The 21,624-nt window shown below is 39.5% G+C and overlaps 1 protein-coding gene across 6 annotated transcripts in view; it reads right to left on the bottom strand.

Annotated features, from left to right (window-relative positions):
• The window catches only part of BTBD9 (BTB domain containing 9), a 406,941-nt gene that overhangs the window by 352,227 nt on the left and 33,090 nt on the right, over positions 1-21,624 (bottom strand). For all 6 annotated transcript variants that reach the window (XM_040644643.1, XM_040644645.1, XM_040644647.1 and 3 more), the window contains exons 2-5: positions 15,976-16,187; positions 11,571-11,934; positions 10,280-10,544; positions 1,488-1,707 (exon numbers count right to left, since the gene is read on the bottom strand). In XM_040644643.1, the coding sequence (XP_040500577.1) occupies positions 1,488-1,707; positions 10,280-10,544; positions 11,571-11,934; positions 15,976-16,160 (1,034 nt within the window). In that variant the 5' untranslated portion in view covers positions 16,161-16,187. The remainder of the gene's footprint in view (positions 1-1,487; positions 1,708-10,279; positions 10,545-11,570; positions 11,935-15,975; positions 16,188-21,624) is intronic.

Genomic DNA, 21,624 nt, shown 5'->3' with positions numbered 1-21,624 from the left:
TGTGAGAAAAGAATTGCTACGTGGTCAAGTCCCCCGTGAATGTAACGCATGCACTAAAACAAAGTGGCCTATAAATATTTAACATCATGGAAACGATAACTACTTTCGGTCTCAAACATACTAAACTTTTCTTTTATTATCTTTATAATTTCACTATTAATTAAATGAGTGAATATATGTAAAGCTCTGAGAACAGTACCTACCACAAAAAAGTAATGAAAGTGCTATGTAAGTAATATCATTGTTATACTGTTATTACTAATCCAGAGACTCTTGGAAATGATATGTGAATTAGCTCCATTTTGCCAGCTAAACATTATATTATGTCCAACAAGACACATATCAGGAAATATATTCTTAATAAAGAAGGAACATATAAAGACAACCCGGGGACTGTGAACATCCGTGCCTATGAGAAATGCTGACTCCCACTTCGTGAAGCTTCCCTTGTATTTGGTTCACATGGCCTAAAAGGCCCAAGTGGTGGCCAGTGGTGCTACAAGAAATGAATTACCGTGCAAGGGTATCGTCACCATTACTACTAAGTCCTCCATGCCCAGACTCAAAGAGGCAGGAGTAGGGCCGAGGAGACTCTATACTGGGTATGCAGGGTTCTGGGTATGTAGGGTTTAGGTTAATGATGGGCAGTGATGAGAGAGACAGTTCTTGGTCACACAACTGCTCTGGTACTTCTGAGCATCATGGATGAACCCTAGAAACTACGGTGGGTGAAAGCGTCAGAGGTGCTACAAGGAAGGCAGAATCTTGAAGCCACTACAAGGCTGGAGCCCACCAAATATTTTTCACAAACTTCCTTTGTTTTGAGGATGATTACTTACCCACATACTAAAAGACAATTTTTTTCTTCATCCATAGGATAAGATGCATTTAAAAAGTTATAATATTCAAAAGTAAAGAATCAAAAAAATAAATAATGGTAACCCCAGAAGGTGGAATCCCAAACAACTATTAACAGTAGCATTTTAGAGGAATATTTTAAAGAGTAGAATGTTCACAATGTATTCATTACAAAGTGAAGTTAGCCTTTACACATTTCATCTTTATTCTGAAAAACTATGTGTGGTTTTACAGGTTTCTGTTTTGTGTATGTGTATGTGCGTGTGACTAGTTAAATATAGACAAAGTTACACAGATATATCCTAGTTAGACATATACTTGTTAGATATATACAAAGATTATTAATGGCCAGTGAGATTATGAATGATTTCTATTTTCTTCTTTGTGCTTTTCTATATTTTCTACATTTTCCACGATAAACACATATTCATTACTTTTACAAGCAGGAAAAAAGCAAAAAACATTTTTTTAAAAGGAATATAGCCTTTAACTCTTCCCCCAGAACTAAACTTCAAGAGAAATAGCAAAACGATCCCAAGGAAATAAACTACCAAGTCTGTAAAACCAAAATTAGGCCAACTCAATCAAACATAATGTCATTTTCTGTCCAAGTCATACTAATCACTCACCGGCTATCTCGGTCCCACAGGAGTATCCGTATGTGATTGATGATAGATGGCTGACCTAGCTTAATCTCAATGCCAGAACGGCAGTCATCATCAATTGGGTGCCTAGAAAATCCATGATCCAAATCGTAATTTTGAGTATCACCATCTAATAAGGCTGACTTCAGCTCCCCTTTTACAACCTGGGCTCCATACTTCATAGTTGCAATATTTTCTTCTGGTACTACAGTTAAAAACAGAAAAAGCAATTAAAAACAGAAAAATTATTCTATATTGCAGGCTTTAAAAAGACAAAATTCTAGTATTCTAGTTGATTCTACTATGTGCATTTCATTTAAAAATGGCAGACAAGTCTGTGGAGATAGAAGATGTGGAAAGTCTACAAGGATTAAGATACCACCCACAGTTTAAATTTAATGACACCACCAAAGCCACAGAGTGACTAAGAGTAATGTTACTAAGAAAAAGTTGGTAATACTAGAAAACAAAACACACGTACTAGGACAAACAAATCAGCTCTGAGTTCACTCTATTAGTAGCTTTTTTTTTTTCTTTAAGATTTTATTTATTTATTTGACAGAGACAGCCAGCGAGAGAGGGAACACAAGCAGGGGGAGTGGGAGAGGAAGAAGCAGGCTCCTAGCAGAGGAGCCTGATGTGGGGCTCGATCCCGGGACGCCGGGATCACGCCCTGAGCTGAAGGCAGATGCTTAACGACTGTGCCACCCAGGCGGCCCACTCTATTAGTAGCTTTAACTTAATATCTACTGGACAAAACATGGCATGTAAGATGACCTGTACCTGCCATTTGGACTGAGCACAACATATAAAAGCAAAGCAGGTGGACCAGATATCTGATAAAACAACAGAAGAAGACACACCCCAATATAGCAGAGCTGCTGGACATGGGCCACACATGGACATGCTGAAGCATTAATCTAGCTAAAAAACAGTAATATGGGTAAAAGAAGGTATATTTTTACTTCGCTTGAGCATTTTCAAAAATGAAAATTCAGCCTGTCATCAAAATCAATATCGTGGTTATAATTAAACCCTCACCCCTCTCCCACACTAGATGTATTAAATGTCAGTTGTTCCTGGAACTCTGAAGTCCTCTATGCAAAGCCTTCTTCACAGATCTGGAGCCTGTCCTCTAGGTGCCAACGTTCTGACTAACACTCTCTGTGGAGAGACAGGAGGCAGCATAAAGCAGATGTAAAAAGCGTGAGCTTCAGAGTCAGAGCTCAAATAATGGCTACACCTCTAACCAGGCAAATCACTTTACGGAAGTTATCTTCTCTGAACTTCAGTATCTCAAGAAGGCAATACCTAGCCCCAGGTGTTTTTGTTTATTTGTTTGGAAGGATCAAATGAAATGATATTTGCAAAGCACACAGGAAGCTCTAAAAAAATTAATCAGAATTATTATGAAGCATATACTAGAAAACACACAATAATAAGAGAACTAAGCAAGTTTATAGACTATAAATAAATGCTGAATTCTCACAGTACATATACATCTTGGCTATGTGATTAAAATAGGGGAAAGTGTGAACTCTAATTAGGCTCTTAGGGAAAGGGGATAAGTAATTTCATCACTGAGTATTTCTTCAAAAACGTGGATTTAAAAAAATTGTTTTTCAGGGACGCCTGAGTGGCTCAGTCGGTTAAAGTGTCTGACTCTTGATTTTGGCTCAGGTCATGATCTCAGGGTTGTGAGATTGAGCCCCATGTCAGGCTCCTCGCTGGCCATGGAGCCTGCTTAGGATTCTCTCTCTCTCTCTCTCTCTGCCCCTCCCATCCCCCTGCTCACACGCATGTTCTCTCTCTGTCTCTCAAAAAAGAAAAAAAAATAAATTAAAAACATTTTTTGGATGAAGCCAGGTAAAGGGAGTTGACTCCAGAAGATGACAAAAATGCAGCTGACAACCTGGGGCTGGGGCGGGCCTATTTAACTTGCAAAACGGTAAGGCAACTCAGAAAAAAAAGCAAAATGAAACCTAGTCATGTTCAACCGCTTTTGTGCTTAAGTGATACAGGTTTATGACTTCCTGAGTTCTATAGTTCCTGATACCATACACATTCTTCGTATTTCTCATTTATTTAACAAACCTTACTAATTCCTTTGATTCACTCCTCACAACAACCCTTTGAGTGAAATACTATTACGTGTCCGACTCGCCGATGGGGAAGTAGGGGAGAGAAAGGCTGGATGGACTTGGGTGCCTAAGGTCACGCAGCCAGCCAGTAACAGAGCTGTGATAAGAACCCAGCAGTTTGCCTCCAGGAGCCCTGCCTGCCACCTCCCTCATAAGAGTTTCTGACATATTTACCTCTCTCTCTCTAATCCCTTCCCTATAAGGTCGCTGGAGACTCAGAGGGAAAAAACAGAGTCTCATATAGTTTAAAAATGACAAAGCTGTATTTAAAGTGAGAAGACCTAAGTCTGAGACTCAGGCTCTACCACCCACTGCCCCTGACTGAGGCCTCTCGGTCTCTGAATCTGAACCTGTTTTCTCATCTACAAACAATGCTGTGTCCAACCCACCCACTGCATTACTGTAAAGATCATACCACAAAAAATATATGCTACAGTATCGTGTAAACATAAAGCATTCAGCCAAAAAAACCCTTACGGGATTCAATCTCTACCAGCTACCATGAGAATACCTCAGAGAACGAGACAGAGATGGGCCCTGCCCTCCCGATGCTTCCAATCTAGAGATGAAGCACTTCATAAAGCAAGCAAACAAAAACTTCCAATTTACACACTTTTCAGTGTCAGTAATGTGCAACCCTTGGGAAAAAAGATCTCTGCTCCCTTATTGCTGGTGTAAAATCTGGGGGTCTGAAGTCTGTCGCAGCTGACCACTGGCCCAGCTCTGCCAGTTCTGACACCACTAGTCAAGACCATGCCGAAAAGGGGGAACTCGAGCTTTCAAATTTAGAAAGTGCTGCTACCCTTTGATTTTCTCTAAATACAAGCTTCTTCATCTCTAAAATTTATCAAGCTTCAAATAACACACAGGCACAAGGGTTTCAAGTGACTGTAACTAAAAGTCTAAAATGGAAATGAAATTGCTACCACAAGTCTAAAGTCTTCTTTTGAAGCTTATTTCAAGAGTGCTTGAGACCTTTTCTAACTATTCTTGATACAGATTCCCCAAAAGCATCTTTTACTTTAAAATGGGAAACATTTACACAAGTGGAAATTCTCTCACAGTGACTATAATCTGAGTATCTCATAAGATAAAAATACAACTCCAAGTATTTGTGTGTGTGCGTGCATGGACGTGCAAAACCTATAGTTGGATTTAAGAAAAAAAAAGTGATCGGGAGAAAATGCAAGTCATAGTAAAATAATTCAAACCATAAGTATTCTCACTGCCTATATCTATTTATCAGTAGAGAAAAGATAGAGGGTGTTAGGGACTAAACAACATAGCAGATAACAATAGTTTTCTTTACATTGTAATTTTGGATGCATTTTACAAACATGAAAAAAAATTAAGCTCTGCAGTTCCACAGCTAGGCAGACACAAGCCAATTACTCCAAAGGAAAGCTAAGAGAAAAGCAGCAGGCCCTGCAGCTAGCTGCACAGCGCCAAGATCGGAGCAGTGCTCGGGTACTTATCTTGTGGTTTTCTCTAATTGCGTCGTGTTCTTAATCATCCTTTGTTGAACTTTCTATCACATCTAGGCTGAGATAGTTGTCCACTCCCAACAGGTCGTTTGGAGCCACACTTGGTTCTCTGGCCACTGCCATCTCTTTACCTAATTCTGTACCCCAAATCATCTTGTACTCCCCAACCTGACTTCCCTGAAAGATGTATGGCTCCTCCCTTCCAACAAGTGTGGCATTACAAATGGCTTTCTTGACAACTCCCGTCTTCCCTAACTCTCCCCATTATCTCTACTCTCCGCAGGCCTCCTTTTCACATTTGACAGTACTGGTGCTCAAACACACCCAACACAAAACAGAAACAGAAAACAACCCAGGCAGGAGACTCTACCGAGGAGCACTGGCCTCGTGAGTCAGATCAGCACTTCGGTTCCAGCTCAGGCATCGATTTCACTCAGTAACTTTAGGCGAGTTACTTATAAAGATCACAGAATGAAAACTTCTAAGAGCTGAATGGGACCTTCATCCTATTTATTTAAAGAAAAAACATTTTCTAGGCTGCCTCTGTGTGCTGGACTGTGCTGGACTCAGCCCTCCAGCGGCTCATCTCATACAGATAAGTGCGTGTCAGACATAAAATGCCTCCACAGAGGAACACTCAGGAGGGATTCTTTGTGAACCCCCTAGCTTACCGACGAAGATACTATCAACTATAGCTGGGAAGATAAGTAACAGACATGTCAAAGAGTTTTAAAAATATTAAAGTTTCAGGGGCGCTGGGTGGCTCAGTTGGTTGAGCGGCTGACTCATGGTTTCGGCTCAGGTCCTGAGATCAAGCCCCACGTTGGGCTCTGCGCTCAGCGGGGAGTCCGCTTGAGACTCACACTCTCCCTCTGCCCCTTCTCCTGCTCGTAGTCTCTCTGTCTCTCTCTCAAATAAATAAAATCTTAGAAAAAAAAAAGAAATCTTGAGAATGGAAGCTGTGATATGCTCCCTGCTATAAACATGAAGAAATAATAAATCATTGTCCTCTTTCCCAAATTCTAAAATTGGAGACACACAAAACAAAGCACTAAATTTCAAGGCAGAAATACCTCCATAGTTAAGACAAAACAAAGCATTAAGGGAACAGTGCAAGTAGTTCATATACCCTAAGGAAAAAAATAATTTCATTAAAAGTTAATTCTTTCCCCAGGTGTATGTACAAAACTAGTCAAAATCACCTTCCCAGAAAGACTGACCATCACTGGTAAGTTAAAACCATCCTTTGGATCCTTTTTTTTTTTTTTCTTAAAGGGGGGAAAAAAATTGTTGTAATTTGGTTAAAATCCTCAGGATATGCTGCTCTAAGAGTTGAACCTTCCAGTAACCAATATTAATAAACTCAAAGAAAAAGCAGGAGTATCTGTGTTGTCTCTAGTCCAGAATAGAACCTCTCCACAGTTCGTGAAAAGTCCCAAAGATACAGAAGCTCCACCCAGGGGAGACCAAAGAAACAAACAAATTTAGTCAACAGTTTCAAAATAAACATAACTATCTTTCTAGAACAGTCCAGGAAAACTTCTGAAATTTTATTTATTTTTTTTAAGATTTTATTTATTTATTTGAGAGAGAGAGAGAGCGCGCACAAGCAAGGGGAGGGGGAGAGGGAGAAGCAACTCCTCACTGAGTGCAGAACCCGATACAGGGCTCAATCCCAGGACCCCGGAATCACAACCTGAGCCAAAGGCAGGTGCTTAACCGACTGATTCACCCAGGCACCCCGACTTCTGAAATTTTAGACTGTGTTTTCTTAACAGTGAAGAAATGTGATAAAAGAAAATAATGGTATGTTTGGATAACATTTACTTAGAGAATAACCAACCTATTTTTTTAGGAGCTGATAGGAAAGTGATATGTACCCTTGATATTATGGATTTTGCTATCCACATAGTTAAAAAGTCAAAAAACATCCGGCTATTTTATCATTTCTCAAGTTTAGAAGTTAAAGATTCCCAAACAATTGTATAATCTCTTCCTTGAGATCCCACTGAATTATCCCAAAATGAATAATTTAACATTTCTGAGTAATAATTACAGTAAATACACCATCCCAGCACTGAGTGTGTCTCAGCTGGTTGAGTACTCCCTTTCATGGTAATCTCATGGCTTTATTATAACCTAGCTCTGACACCTACACTGACCAGCTGGTCAATTCTAAGCTACCACTAACTACATGAAGTGTTCAAAGCATCTCCTCACTCCTGCAAAAATGTCCCAAACCTATCCCTATAACGAATCCAGTTATAGGGCCCTGCCAACATCTCAAATCAAAGCAAGGGCAAGAAGGTTTCGAGAAAAAGAAACTTACACAAGAGGATCCAACAATGAGGACTTAGAAATTCTACAATTATCTTACTCATCTTATTACCTCTCCCCCATCCATCCTCCTACCCTCTAGCTAAGGCTGACCCTCAACTAGGACCACTCTCTAGCACCTCCAACCTCCTCCCAGATCTCTCTTGGGCTGTTCCCTCTAGTTGCCATACTATTTCTCTACTGCCTTTCACTCCAGTTCACACACTGGATGGTCAACATATCATATTTACTATCTTTTCAAACCCATGCCTAATTCCCCATTTAGCCAAGCTTCTGCCCAGACTACTCACCAACCGACCATATTTATATCCCAAAGTTTTCTCTCAATTCTCATTCTTCTGATCTCCCAGCATCACTAGATACCAGTGACCACCCTCTCCGTATAAAAGTTCTCTCCTCTGTTGGCTTCAGTAACCCTACCCTCTTTTCTCCCTACCTCTCTAATTCTTCTTTCTCTACCTTCAGCCCCCTGGCTACAGGTCTTCTCCAAGTCTCAGACTTTGAGCTTTACTTCCTTCTCTATACTCTAGCCCAGGTCTCAAATCTTTCTTCACCAGCTCTGACTGTTCCTAAACACCAGTAACATGCTTCCACTGCTATCAGACATTTCTCTGCACATTCATTCACCAAAATGTCTGCAATACGCTATACAGCATCTTAAATGTTGAGGATACAAAGATCAACAGACCTTACAAAGATCGTCTCTGCCTTCAAGACCAAAGACAAGTTAACAAAAATGTGTAAAACAATGTGATCAATGTGATGATTCCTACACAGACACACAGAGATCAGGAAGAACACAAATAATGATAATAATACAATGGTTTCCTAGATTGAGTTTATAGACATTATCTGCACACATTATTTCAATTAATTCTCATAACAATATTAGGAAATGCAGGACTAATGGTAAAATTCCCATGTAACTTAATACCAGGTCATACAATTAGTAAGTGACTCCTTCAGGCTCCAAAACCAATACTTTTTCTTCTATGCCCAATGAAATCTAAATCTGATGAGTCAAGAGAAGTCCAGACTAAGGACACCTATTTAAGATTAATCAGTATTCAAGAGAATTTCTGAACACGGTCAAGGAAAAGATCACTCAGGGAAATGACTAACATAGGACAGAACGTAGTACTTAGATGTTCCAGAATCCCTCAAACTCAGTAAGTCTAAAATCAAGCTCAGCATCTTCAGAGAACTACTAAATTTCATTAATTCTAAGACACATATTTTTTCAAATTTTAACGTTTCTGAAATTGGGATATAGACATGATGGCTTGTCATGGTTTAACTGGCAATATTGTTTCCCTTCTTAGTGGTACATAAAACAATGACACCTTAGAACTTCGGGTTTCTTAGATTTGATAAAATAAGGTAACTTCCTCCTAAACTTAATCCTCAAATTTAAATCCCTTACGTCACCAAGATCTTATTTTTTAGAATCTCTCTCTCCTTTATACATACGTACTTTCCCTTTCCCCTACTGCCACTCTAGTTTTCGGTTGTATCAACCTCGTAAAGGTGAACTACCCTCCTCGCTGGTCTCCCTGAACCGGTTTTTCCTATTCCAGATCATCAAGTACCAGAACCACAGATCAAACTTTCAAAACCGTCACTGTACTTACGCATCGCTCCCTCTCAAAAATTCGCTTCTTAGGATTGTGCCTAAGCAAACCCCAAGCTAGTCTGAAAGACTTCCACGATTTTGCCTGAACTGACCTTTACAGACACTGCTGTTTATCAGTGTGAGCCTTCTGCTCTAGGCCACCTCTTCCGTTCAAATGCTCTACCTTGTCTGTCACATTTAACCAGTCCTCCCCTTGGAATACACTCCATCCTGATGTCACTCAAGGTCAGGATTCACCTCAGGCTTCATAACCTCCTTTCTGCAAGGATATTAAAAGGATCAAAAATGGAGACTATAGGGGCGCCTGGGTGGCTCAGTCATTAAGCGTCTGCCTTTGGCTCAGGGCGTGATCCCAGAGTCCTGGGATTGAGCCCCACATCAGGCTCATCCACTGGGAGCCTGCTTCTTCCTCTCCTGCTCCCCCTGCCTGTGTTCCCTCTCTCACTGGTTGTCTCTCTCTCTGTCAAATAAATAAATAAAATCTTAAAAAAAAATGGGGACTGTATTTTATATTTACACAGCATAACTTAGTGGTTCATTACACAGTCTAACTACACAGGTCTGCCTCTAAACTCTGCATCTTTCTGTGTGACGCTGGGCAAGTTACTTAACCTCTCTGTGATTCAGCTCCCTCATTTGTAAAATGGAGACAATAATGTACCTACTTCAAAAGGTTGTTGCAAGAATTAAATGATCATGTAGAACTGTTACTTATATATACAAGCACTTCATAATTGCTATTATTTTTATTAATAAGAATAATCACATAAATGTTGGAAATGTAACACAAGTTTAGCTATTACTATTATTTAGAATTTTCATGTTCCCGGCACCTAGATGATAATAAGTACATAACACATACTCAGTGCTGATTTGATGGAGGAAGGCAGGAAAGGTCTTAGCACGAGAAGAAGCTTTTTAGGAAAGTGTCTATTTCTGATATTCTAGGGAAGAGCTGAAGAAATCTGCCCAGGAATGGCAAAAATACCTATTTTGGCGCTACAAAGGCTCAACAATCTCAGGGGGAATTAAGAGAAGAAGAAGAGGAAGGAGAACTCTATGTTCTTAGACCCACACGTACCACATACACCTGCAACTCGAGTTTTACAGCTCATTTTGCAGCTGAGACTTTCAGATGAGGCGGAAAACTTCCTCGTGAGATTAGGATAAACAGGTACTCACTGAGCATGCCTCTGTAATTGAGGTCCATATCCCGGCTCTCCGATCGAACTTTAATAGCATCCAGAATGGCATCGGGAGACAACAGTCCTGAAGGCCTCACAACGTTCAGAAGTTCCGTGAGGCTCATCAGAGGCAAACGCACAGCCTGCATGATCTCAGCATGATTCTCCTTCGAATTGTGCTTACACCAATTTAACAAGGCTAGGAATATATCTTTCTCGGGAGCTGCAAATGAATCTCTTAATACGATGTTTAAAAGTGCTGTCTGAAAAGGACAAAAGAAAAGAATTGCAGTCATTACAGAGCTCAGTCATGTGTATGATCAGTCAGCAAAACCTCACAGAACTGCGAGGATCCCTTACATCTCAACGACTCTCTTCGACCATCTTCTTTCTTTAATCTGTGCCACGTACTCTCTTGCCATCATGGCCCCGTGAAGCCACGGGTATCTTGTTCCACTACATCAAATGTCTAGTTTTCCCCACACAACTGCACCCATCGTCAATAAAACAAGAAGAAAAATGGCACCATGAGGAGCTGCCATTCCATGCAGGCTCTTCAGAGAGTTTACAAGGCAGTAAGACACAGCTGGCATTTAAAATTCGAGATCTTTTGTTCAACAGTATTATTGCACTCCCATATTTCTGGTTCTCAGACTTCCAGGCTGACCTCCAGCAACATTGGGGCAACTCTAAAAGACCCTGGCCTCCAAAAAATTAAGTAGGATAGTAAAAATCATAGTTTACACTCAGGCCAAAATAGGTAGCTTTTCAAATAGGTTTTCTCATCTGAAATATTCAGGTCCTTGGAGGAACATAAAAAGGGAAAGGAGAGACCAGGGTTCAGAGAAAGATTTGAGCAAAATAGTCTATTTTATTGAGCCGGCCAAAAAAAAAAAGCAGTGACTTAAAACATCGAATGACACTTCAGATCTCTTTAACGAATTCTCCTTTTCACAATAAGGAATTATTAGTTGCATCTCTCCGTTGGAGAGATACAACACCAAAAAATAGTATGCAACACCACAAAGGAATCTATCCGTCATCACCTGGAAAACACCCACCCTGCATAGAACCTACCAGAAGAATCTTACAAAAGAAAACAAAAGCAATTGCCTCTCTCTTACACGATCTACATAGTCTCAGTAGCCGGAGGTGGGTGGCTAGACAAACGACCTCTTCCAGACCTGATGGTTTTTATTTTTTTATTCTTAGTCTACGGCTCTCTTCCTACTGCACAGATCTCAATAACGCGATGCACGCCTGTAAAGTACTTGCAGACGACGACACACCTTAGAAAGGGAGAGGAAGCCTTCGCTTGAGAGCACCTCCTGAGCATTTCTGTCCATAAACATGCAGCACATGCAAGTTAACTTGGGAAGTGAGTAGAGGCTGGCAACATCAAAAGTCATGCAGACATTCTGAATGTTAAGTATGGTGCAGAGATACTCAGAGGTAGAATCCTCCAGCTCTGGAAATCCATATTTATGAGCCAGGCTCAAAAAGTCCAGCAACACCTCCTCCTTCTCATCTGTCAGCGTTGCCCGCCCGGTGTAGATGTATCTAAGCAGCATTGTGAATGCTTCTGCAGTGGTGTCCTGGAGAGGGATCTCTGCTTCGGGCTGAGATTCTCGCATCCCACCATACAGTAATGCTCTGCACGTCAGAGAAGAAATGCGTGAGGAAAACCTCAAATAAGATTTGCCACAATATTATGAAATCACAGTTATCAGCATTATGCAAACAGAAATTTGTTTAATGACACAAAGATTCAGGTGAAGAAATGCATAGTAATCATTGTAAATAGTTCTCTGAAGAAAGAGAAATGATTTATAAACTATTTTGGATTAATTCTATAAACAATTGGACTAATGAAATATCCTGAGAGCTCAAATATGTCATAAACATTCACTAAGTGGAAAGATCAAAGCACGCTTTTGAAAGGAACAGCAAAATCCATACAAACATATTAAAGGTCAATAAGGCTGTTTAAAAAGTAAAACTCTGTAGGAAAAGATATAATCAGATAAAAACAATTATACCCAATCAGGTGCCATTCTCCCCTGCCAGACTGGCAGAAATTAAAAATCCTGTTAACTATTCAGTGCTACAAAAGCAAAGGAATAACAGGTTCTCTCGTGCACTGCTTCAAGCTTCTAAGCAGGTACCCCTCTAGGGAAAGTAATTTAAGTAACTTCTATTCAAATCTAAAATGGGCATACCTTCAACTCAGTAATCTCACTGTTAGGACTCAATTCTAGAGAAATACTACAGCAAAGTAAAGACACACGTATAAGAATACATAGCGAAACAACGGAGGGGAGCCTGGATGGCTCAGCTGGTTAAGCGTCTGCCTTTGGCTCAGGTCATGATGGGACTGAGCCCTGCACTGCATCGGGCTCCTTGCTCAGCGGGGAGCCTGCTTCTCCCTCTCCCTGCTACTCCCCCTGTTTGTACGCGCTCTCTCTCTCTGACGAATAAGTAAATAAAATCTTAAAAAAAAGAAAAAAAAAGAATGGAAACACTGAAAAAAATCTTAAATGTCCATCAACAGAAACTTAATTTTAAAAACTGATACATACGTCTGTGCAGCTATTACAGAGATAAAGGAGATCAATGTATACAGTCTCAGAAAGATATCCAGGATATAGTACCTAAGTCAAGTTGCAGACCCAGATGTGCTGCACTGGAAAAAGTATATACCACATACTTATGTGTGTATGCACATAGGTATATATAGATATATCTATTTATATTGAGAAAAATCAGGGAAATTCATCTTACACTGTTAACAGAGGTTGTTTCTGGGGAATGGGATTAGATGGCTGGGAGGGAAGGACTTCCGTTTGTTACTTTATAAATTAAAAATAAAATTGGGGATGGGATTATGGGTGATTTGACTTTTTTTTTTCCTGTCTTTTCAGTATTTTTGAGATTAAAAAAAATCCTATTATTGCTTATCTGCTCATCTAAAAAATGAAAACCAGGCAATCCAGTCAGGTAATGAATTTGAATTTCTACCTCCACTACTGTAGGAGGAATAATATGAACCAATTAAACCTCCAATCCATCAGGAAAGAAAGGAGGACAAGGGAGGAGTACAGAAAAAGAAGAGTAAAAGTGAGAAAGAAAATGTGTAAAAGTGAAAACAAGAGAATAAGAGGGCAAAAAGAGACTCCCCTGCTCCTGCGATTCTCAGAGTAGGACTAGCATTTCAAAGGTACCCTCCATACCTGTTGGAATTCCTCCCACCCTCCTCCTGACCTTTGCATTCTTGCTCCCCTGGAGAAATAGATGAAACTGTTCAGGCAAAGATTCACAAATATTCTGAGCATATTTCTTCACTGGGTTATTCTGTGCCTAAAAACACCCTTGAAGGTTTTCATTAATCCAGAGAGCATCCCACCACGACCTTAAAATTACTGGATTAAAGAATCCTTTCCTAGGGAGATCTCACCAAGGCTTACTCCCACTGTAATGTGATCCACGGTATTTACCTGAATTCTCAATGCTTTAACAGTAGTTTTGATGAGGTTCCCTTGGAACACTAAACATGAACCCCCAACCTGTGAAAAATTCTTTCTGTACAGTTAGTCTGTTCTCATCTGGAAACTGATAGGCTCTATGACAACAATTAGTGAGGCTTCTCCAGACTTTCCTTTGCATATGAACAGTGTCAGCAAGGAGAATCCAAGATAGCATTACCAATGACTCTGAGTTGAGCCTAGTGAGCCATCATATATTATAAGTGTTCAATATCCCCCAAGAGACACCAAGAACAAGTTCAATAAGTGAGGGGCGTATATTCCATTCACTCAATATATTTTCAAATTTCTTTTTTTTTTTTTTAAGATTTTATTTAATTATTTGAGAGAGAGAGACAGTGAGCACAAGCACGGGGAGAGGCAGAGGGAGAAGTAGAAGCAGGCTCCCTGTTGAGCAAGGAGCCCACTGAGGGACTTGATCCCAGGACCCTGGGATCAAGACCTGAGTCGAAGACAGACACTTAACCAACTGAGCCACCCAGGCGCCCTAATCTTCAAATTTCTAAAAGCATGTGAGTTTCTTTTAAGAATAAACTGATCATCTAAAAGATACCTACACACAGTTGTCTCGAATTATTTTTTGAAAGGGGGAGGGTGTATAATATTAACAAATATTAAACAGAAGGCTGAAAAGTTCTGACTATTAATAAGGAATGGTCTCTAAAACACTTTAACCATAATGAATGGACCAAAAGTAAGAAAAGGGAAACACAAAAGGCAAAGTGTACAGAGGACAGAGGCTGGTAAGTAATAACAACCAGACCATGGCAGGCTTCCGGGTCGAGCTAACCACTAGCAGGGGCTATAGGAGAGGGCCAGGGAGAACTCTTAAAAGACTCCTCTCTTGGGGCGCCTGGGTGGCTCGGTCGTTAAGCGTCTGCCTTCGGCTCAGGGCGTGATCCTGGCGTTCTGGGATCGAGCCCCACGTCAGGCTCCTCCGCTGGAAGCCTGCTTCTTCCTCTCCCACTCCCCCTGCCTGTGTTCCCTCTCTCGCTGGCTGTCTCTCTCTCTCTGTCAAATAAATAAAGTCTTTAAAAAATAATAAAATAAAATTCTTTAAAAAAAAAAAAGACTCCTCTCTTTTCAAAGCTCCTGGCTTCATCTGCACTAGAACTTCACATGTGCAAGATGGGATATTGTAAAAATGTTTGTACTAAAAGAGTTCTAGCTGTATAGTTAATATTTCCAAGAGCCTCACCTCACTACAATGTGTGTGATTCCAGATACTGTTTTGTTGACTTGCTTAATTCTGATTGTGAAAATCAGACTGTAGTTTTCACTAGAAGGTAAGTGAAATTTTCCCTAAGCCACTGGCATCTCAGTTTTTAGATATGAGTTTCCCAGGTCGGTCCATGATTTTATGGATACGGAATCTATGGATTTATCAAAGATAAATTATCATTCACTCAATAATTCAGTGATGATTCCCTTTTAACAAATATTACATAAAATGTAGAATACTTAGAGCTTAGCTTAACGTTCACAACCCTGGATGGTAAAGGTTTGAGTGACGAACAATGGCTACGTGTAAGCAGGATTTTTTTTTACATTAGTACATAAAGACTTTGCTTAGTTTTAGTTATATATTTTCTTAGTTTTATTGAGTTCTATATAACTAAAACTAAGTCTCAGTAAATACTTAAATTCCCTTTAATTTGGGGTTGCCAAACTGCCTATCTCAGACATGGATCTGTTGGGTTACCTACAGGTCCTGGGCCTCAGTGGTCTGAAACTAAGAGGTATACTAGTTCATTAGCAAGTCCAGAGGTCGGTTCACCTATACAGCAAGAAGCCTAACTGCCAGTAAATCAGCTGAAGGTCCATCAGTTATCAGCTGTGAGCCGCAGGTGAGGGCCGCAAAGACTCAGCCTGAGAAATATTCTTGAGACCCTGAAAAAATGGTTGATGAGGGACAGGTGAGCGTGAGAAGCCTTCTCACCCTCTAATTTTCAGATGGCTCCTGAAGGAAAAGGTGATTTAAAAAAAAAAAAAAACCTAACAAAAAGTCTACAAAGATGGAATTCTTGTAGAGGTTGAATTCAAAGATTGCAAGAATTTATTGTTATCCTTTGTTACATATTTTTCATGGAAGAGAAAAATACCAGTGTTTTCCACAAGTGACTTGAATCTTCAAAAAGTAATATACACTTACCGAAAATATTGGCACCTCGCTGCTAAAATTACCCTGTGGGCAGGAAAACGTTTCTTTTCCACAACAAATGTGACGTCGCCATATTCTTCCCCAATCAGCAAGGCACCAATATGTTCAGACAAAATGTGCACATGGTCAATTTCCCCCACTGCAGTGAAGGGGCGAAGAGGGTGGCTGTTGCTCATCTTGTAGAACAAGTGATAGTCGTTGATCTAGAATATAAAGAAGGGACAAGAATTAGTGCGGGAGGGAGATACACTTAGAAAATCACATACCATAAACATAGCTCAGTAAGAATTTAAAGTACTTTAAGCCAAATCACATGAGAGAGATTGCATCATTACTCACATCTTCATCAACCAATTCATTCTCGGAAGTAATTCAGCCTGACTCCATACCCCAGTCCCTCAGTGTCTTATCACGATAGGAAAACAAAAATGCCAGGTCTTCCAACACAAACAGCAGCTGGAGCCATTATATTCTAGGAAACCGTGCCCAGTTACAGGTCCCCTCTCTCTGAGTACCTCGACAAAAGGAGAATCAACAACCAGAACTCCTCTTGTAGCACAGATCTATTTATCGAGATTGGGTATAACTAACTATACCGAGGACAAGAGTCATCCGGGCATAGACCTAGACCTAAATCACAAGCAGAATAAACTATATCATCAGATTCCAAATACCTTCAGAGGTTTTCATCCAAAAAGATCTTAAGTATTTTCTATAAAATTATAATCTTCACAAAAATAGCCTGACATTTATTAATGAAATCTTAACCCCCCTGAAAATAAAGAATAACCCTGATGTTTTTCTTAAGACTGTAACTTCCAGTTCCAATTCACAACTCTGCTGCGAGGTTGCCTGTGCTTACCACAACATCATTACATTTATTCTCATTTATAGGCACTTCTTCGCTTTTGTATGCAATGCTTTTCTACAGATGTAACTAAAATTTGAAAGGCTAAAACTTGATTAACAGCTTTATATGTTAGAAAGGGGAATTATGTCCTTTGAAAGCTAAAAGTGTTTATATTCTTCAATCTCTCCAATATTTGCAGGTACTGTTTTTTCAGGGGTAAGGAACCCAGCAAGCGGGTAAGAGCCTTCACTGGCATTCAGGTGCCCCAGGTGAAGACGTGGCCAATTGCTCAGAGGTGTGCCAGCTACTCCTCTATTGCTACCCCTCTACTGCACCGGAGACCAGGGGAATTGAGACAGATGTGCCTTCTCCACTAGACCCCCACACCTTCTTGAATTCTCCACTTGGACTGGGATTAAAGGTTAAACCATTCTTAATCTTTAAACTTCCACATCTAGATCCATTATTATCAAGGTGTACAAAAAACGGTCTTCATCCCCAGAAACTGCAGTGAAAAAATCTTTGTGGGTGCAGGTTCCCCAGTTACTTGCTACTCCATGTCCACCCTATATAGAAAGAGCAATAGCAAGGACTGTGATATAGAGGGACACAGAGCATGAGCTAGGCAAAGAGACACCCACACCAGGTTAGAGGACAAGCTCCTGGCCCCCTATAATAGAAGCGTCAAAGGGATAGCAACATACTCCCCTAACTGCCAAGGCAAATCCCTCTTCTTCAACTACAATCTCCACTTGAAAGCCTTAAAAACCGAATCGTCTCTAGTTACCTGTGATGAAAGACCAAATTCAACTTATTTAGGAGTACAAGCAAATAATGCATGATTCAATTGTTTAATGCATGATATAAAAGTCTAATACAGGAGTTGGCAAACTTTCTGCAAAGGGTCAGATAGTAAATATTTTAGGCTTTACAGGCTATATGGTCTCTGTATTGACCACTGGAGCCAAAAACAGCCACAGACAGTAAGTAAATGAATGAGCATGGCTATGTTCCAATAAAACGATCTACTGAAAAGGGACAGATTTAACCCTCAAGGCTATTGTTTGCCAAAACCTGCTCTAACGTGACCGAAGATTGGCTGTACTCTAGACAAAGGATCGGACTGTTTCTGGTTTTTGTTTTGCTTTCTGGCTGGGTTGCCCAACTGATGTCCAAAATAACATGGTCATTTCCTGTGTCAGCCATGCAATTCTGAAATCCACCGGTGCCTGACTTCAAAACCTCACTCTTCTTCAGCACAAACTCTCACATCACTATCCCATATTTCAGTGATGGTGCATGGCTCTAAACAAAACAGACTCTTTCCCTGTCTGAACAAATGCACTGCATATACCCAGTGAATATATTCTCTGGTATAATATTCACTTACAATTTTATCCAGGTCATAAGTGAGACAAAATGACTCTTGATGAGAAACAATTGATTTTTGGTTAACTAGCTCAAGGCAAATTTATAATTCTTCAACTGAGACATAATAAACATCAATACTATATAAATATCTACCCTAACAGGTTCTCCAGATCTGTACTTCCTAATACATACAACTTCATTTAGCTAAATTTACGTTTTAATCATGCTTTTCCAACTAAAGATGTAAAGTGAGTATTGCCAGGTATAGGAAACAGCCACTTACTATGGAATAAATACAGTTTTTATTGGCATATAGAAAAATTTTAATTAGACCAGTTACTGTCAATGAGCTTACACACACTGGATCACATGGGGAGCTTTAAAAAGGGAGGAGAAAAAGATGCTTGCATCCCACATCAGAAATTGTGATTTAGTTGGCCTGAAGTGATTTAACGAGCAGGCTGAAAAGCAGCCGCTGATTTAGACTGTTGTAGTCCCATACCTTACTCAGGTGCACAAATACACAAACTAAATACCCACTGAGAAAATTTGTTGAGGATTTGATTCCAATTTGAATCTTATTGCACAGAGGCAAATGGTGCCAACAAAATTACCAATGCTACAGCTCATAAGCAGAAAATCTTTGAAAATCTTTTTGCCCAATGCCATAGCTTAACTACAAAGTAATAGTTTCGGTCCACCCACCTGCATTTAAAAAAGCACGTTTTAGAAACACGCATCAATAAAGTTCATTTTTTAAACCTCCAACTTTAATTTGATAAAGTTGGAAAAAATGTTAAAGTTCACAGAGTACAACTGTTTATTGACTTGTTTCTTAAGCTTTAAAACTTATTCTGCCACTGTCAACATATGTGATCTTTGACAAATTTTCTAACTTCCATGAGATTGTTTCCACACCTGTAATGACATGGTTATAGATTTTTCTGAAGTCATATTTTATAACTCTGCCACTACCTTTCAATATCACTGTTTTGGCCTGACATACGAAATGAACTCTCGTGACTCAGCATATGATTGTACTCATGACTGATTTATTACAGCCAAAGAATACAAAGCAAAATTAGTAAAGTTTTTGAAAAAGCACATGGGGAAAAGTCTGAGAACCAGACATAAGCTGCCAAGGGTCCTCTCGCAGTGGAATTACATGGGATATGCTATATTCCCCCAGCAACAAGTTGTGACAAGACAGGTTAAATGTTGCCAGCCAGGAAGCTTGTTGGAGACTCAATGCCCTGGGCATTTATAATGGGCGCTGTTCCAATAGGTAGCCCCTGCCTGGCATGTATCCAAATTCCAGACTCCCAGAAGGAAAGTAGTGTTCAACATAAACCACAGTGTTGGCACAAACTGCTTAAGTGAGCCGCTCTATCAACTGATAGCAGGAACCCTTCTAAGCTCTAAGTTTCAATCTAGATGCCAGTCCAGGGCCAATCTTGCAAGCAGGACTTCTTAAAGATAGCAGTTCAGTCCTGCTATGTTAGCCATTTTCTGTATAGTTCTAGAAACAATTAGAGGGTCTAACAATGTTAGCAAAAGCACTGAAAATGAGTTTAAAAGCCTATCTGATGTATTTATTTAATCTTTGGTTTAGAGAGGAATACCAAGAAAATAGCCTACCCTACCTGCCCAGATGTATTCCTGACCCCTGACCTCCCATTATGCCAGATCCAAATAATTTTAGGGACGGGTTTCTTCCAAATTTCAAGGATAGATCATTTCAATGTTATTTAAACAGTTACTGTGCGTGTGGGAAGAGTTTTCTGCTATTTCTTATAAAGCCAATTTAACCCTGACAGGAAGCTGCCCACACCCACACATGCAAAAACCAGCTAAATAACAAAAACCCGATGTAAAATATTGGAAAACAGAATTAAGCAGAAGAATTATGGCAGAGTGGGTCAATTCCAAGAAGGACAGATGAATATTAGGAAAAATAAGTCATTGAATTAAAACGTCAAAGTTGTGGAACAAATCATAAAATCATAATATAATTAGCTCAATAAAAGCTAAAATATTTTTTAAAAGATTTTTTGAAGATTTTATTTATTTATTTGAGAGAGAGAGTGCGCGTGAGACAGAGCGTGAGCAGGGGAGAGGGGCAGAGGCAGAGGGAGCAGCAGACTACCCACTGAGCAGGGGGCCTGATGCAGGTCTCGATCCCAGGATCCTGGGATCATGACCTGAGCCAAAGGCAGCCACTTAACTGACTGAGCCACCCAGGCACCCCACTAAAATATCTTTTTAAACAATCACTACTAAGTTTATTTTAAAAAGGTTCTAACTGAATAGGAATAAAAGGATCCTTCCTTATTAGGATACTAATACTTCCTTAACCTGATACATACATATACATACATACATAGCCTAACGGTAACTGATATAAGCATTTGGTTAATAATAAAACACTAGAAACATTCCTAGAAAGTTCAGAAATAAGAGAAGGATCTCTACCCTTATCACTATTAACATTTTTCAGAAACAAAAGACAATGCAATTAATTGAGCCAAGTTAAAGGTAAATGGATTAGAAAACAAAGAGACAAAATAATCACTATTTGCAGATAATCTGATTGCCCATATGACAAATCAATGAGAATCAACTGAAAAAAATATGAGAGAAAATAAAGCAGGTTCACCAAGGTGATCTCATAAAATTATTGTATGAAAATATACAGTATCCTTCCATGCCAAAAACCAACAACTAGAAAATACAAAGATTTGTAATTTATAATTGAAAAACACATCCAATACTTAAGAATAAACTCATGGAACAGGTCAAGGAAATTACCAAAGTCCATCGAAGAATTTAAGAGACATAAACGAGACATACACTGTTTGGACACAGAAAAATCCATTGTTTAAAGAGATCAATCATCCCTAAATCACCCTATGAAAAAAGCATATTTGATATTTTATTGTACTTTTAAATGTTTTGAAACTTCAAAATTCAAGAAAATATTCTTGGTAGGGTTAACAGTTAAAAAACAATAATTTGACAAATGGGCACACATTAAAAATTGAGAATGAGAGGTGAGATTTTTATATTTATCAAGAGGTGTTTTAAGTTGAGAAACACAGTTCTAATTAATACAGGAATTAAAAGTAATCCTGATCACAATCACAACAGAGTTTTTAAATTAAACTGGGATAAAGGGGTTCATCTGGAAGAATAAATATGTAATTTGGTACATATTCTGGAAAAAAAAAAAGAACAATGGGTGGGGTCAGCTTAGTGGATGAGAAAGCAAATCATAAATTAGAGCAATGAGAACAATGTCATACTAGAGAGACAGATCATTGGGATATATTAGTTGAGGAAAAAACCCAAGTACTACACATAGGAATGCACTATATATACAAAAATACAGCATTTCAATTCAGTGGGGGGAAATATGGAAT

This window comes from Ursus maritimus, unplaced genomic scaffold, assembly GCF_017311325.1.
Source record: "Ursus maritimus isolate PB19 unplaced genomic scaffold, ASM1731132v1 scaffold_30, whole genome shotgun sequence".
NCBI classification, from domain to species: Eukaryota; Metazoa; Chordata; class Mammalia; order Carnivora; family Ursidae; genus Ursus; species Ursus maritimus.
This window is presented reverse-complemented; position numbering and strand designations above follow the sequence as displayed.